The sequence below is a fragment of the Volvox carteri genome (genome assembly GCF_000143455.1).
Source record: "Volvox carteri f. nagariensis unplaced genomic scaffold VOLCAscaffold_6, whole genome shotgun sequence".
Classification (NCBI taxonomy): Eukaryota; Viridiplantae; Chlorophyta; class Chlorophyceae; order Chlamydomonadales; family Volvocaceae; genus Volvox; species Volvox carteri.
In genome coordinates this window covers 573,249-574,693 of record NW_003307549.1, presented here as the reverse complement: position 1 = coordinate 574,693, position 1,445 = coordinate 573,249, and the positions used below count along the sequence as shown (strand labels likewise).

Sequence of the window (1,445 nt, the reverse complement as noted above, 5' to 3'; positions counted from 1 at the left end):
AAGGAGGAGCGTAAAGTTTTTCTGGCATAGGAAAGCGGCGAAGAATGGGGTTCGAAGAGCGATTCAACTTTTGCCGTTTCAAAGGAGTCCGCGGTGTGTGGTAAGTGGTTTGGGGTGGAATGTAGTATAAGGACGCGGGGAGAGAAGTACTACAGGAACGACGTGGTCCGGAACGTGGGAGAGATGGTGAGTTCGACGTCTGGGCAGCAAGGGGCTATGGAGTGTAGAGTGCAGAAGGTATAAGCATAGATTGAGGTAATGAAGAATGTTTAAGGGGTGGGCAGCCGTGCGAGGTCCCCGGCGGAGGCATTCAGCCGACAGGCGCAAGCCAACGGCTAGTGGTGACCTATTGTTGTGCCACCATTGCGAGGTGCACTCGGCATGCACCATCATAGCCACACACCTGCTTTCCATCCCTTGGATCTGCCGATCCTTGCAAAATTCCATTTCCGTGCCTTCCGACGCCATTACTTTTTCGTTTGGCTTTGTCAATTAGAGAGTGCGTACTTTCACGTTCGGTGTAGGAGTATGCATTCTTGTATAAATCACATTGTGCTGTAATCCGACTTGTATCCTGCGAGCTATGGGAACGAATTCGTACAACCGTATGCGTAATAATCACTGCCTAAGCCCGAATGGAGAGCTCCTAAAATTTATCATTATGCCGTTCTCTGAAAATTAGACAATCAATTATGTGACGCGTTGGCAAAGACGCCACTTTCTGGTCTGACGATGAAGCGCTTGCATGCGATTTCTCTCTAATACTGCCATATTTGTAAAAACGATATCAGAATGGCATCCTTGGAACTTGTTAAAAGGGCTATAGCTGGAGGCAGAGTCTACGATGACCTGCCCCCCAGGATAAAGAACCTCATTACTCCCAGCGAATGGAAGACAAGGTGTGCAAGCATCTGTTTTCGGGCAACCGATACAGCAAGTCAGACTTCAGTACTAACCGTGTAACCCCTTCAGCGGCCTCTCCCATCCACTTCACGCAGCTGTAGTTGCCTAGCAACTCTACACTCATCCATTGCAGTCTCTCGATACTGCAATTCCAAATGGCCTCCCATTCATAATTGCGCACTCCCACGCTGTGCAGAGTCAAGGAGCACTGCATCCAGCGCGGTCTTCCATGGGCAACAAGCCTCGCGTGCACCGTAATGGGCCAGCAGGAGTATTGTGATGAGCTGCTTCGTTGCTACAAAACGTGGATGCGGGTATGCTGCTGCGCCCTAGGGGCCAACCTAGGGGCCGAGCGGGGGGCCGGTAGTTGGCTGGGCACTGGGGAACTAAAGAAAACCCAAAGCGCAACCAGGTCAGACAGCTGGTGGATGAAGGGAGAAAGAACACTGAATCTAAACCGTTAAAGGACTGTATTATTCCCTTTTTTCAAATCCCAGTCTTTAAAATTCCCAGCTTTATAAAACGCTGATAAAAACTTGTCA

General features: G+C 49.8%; 2 protein-coding genes across 2 annotated transcripts in view; one reads left to right on the top strand and one right to left on the bottom strand.

Moving 5' to 3' along the window:
• The window catches only part of VOLCADRAFT_87619 (uncharacterized protein), a gene marked incomplete at both ends in the record, with an annotated part of 3,960 nt that extends 3,492 nt beyond the window's left edge, over positions 1-468 (bottom strand). Inside the window, one exon of the mRNA XM_002947292.1 lies at positions 404-468. Within this exon, the coding sequence (XP_002947338.1) occupies positions 404-468 (65 nt within the window). The remainder of the gene's footprint in view (positions 1-403) is intronic.
• Positions 469-792: 324 nt separating this feature from the next.
• The window catches only part of VOLCADRAFT_103430 (uncharacterized protein), a gene marked incomplete at its 5' end in the record, with an annotated part of 15,403 nt that continues 14,750 nt past the window's right edge, over positions 793-1,445 (top strand). Inside the window, 2 exons of the mRNA XM_002947425.1 lie at positions 793-899; positions 1,100-1,315. Coding sequence (XP_002947471.1) covers positions 793-899; positions 1,100-1,315 — 323 coding nt within the window. The remainder of the gene's footprint in view (positions 900-1,099; positions 1,316-1,445) is intronic.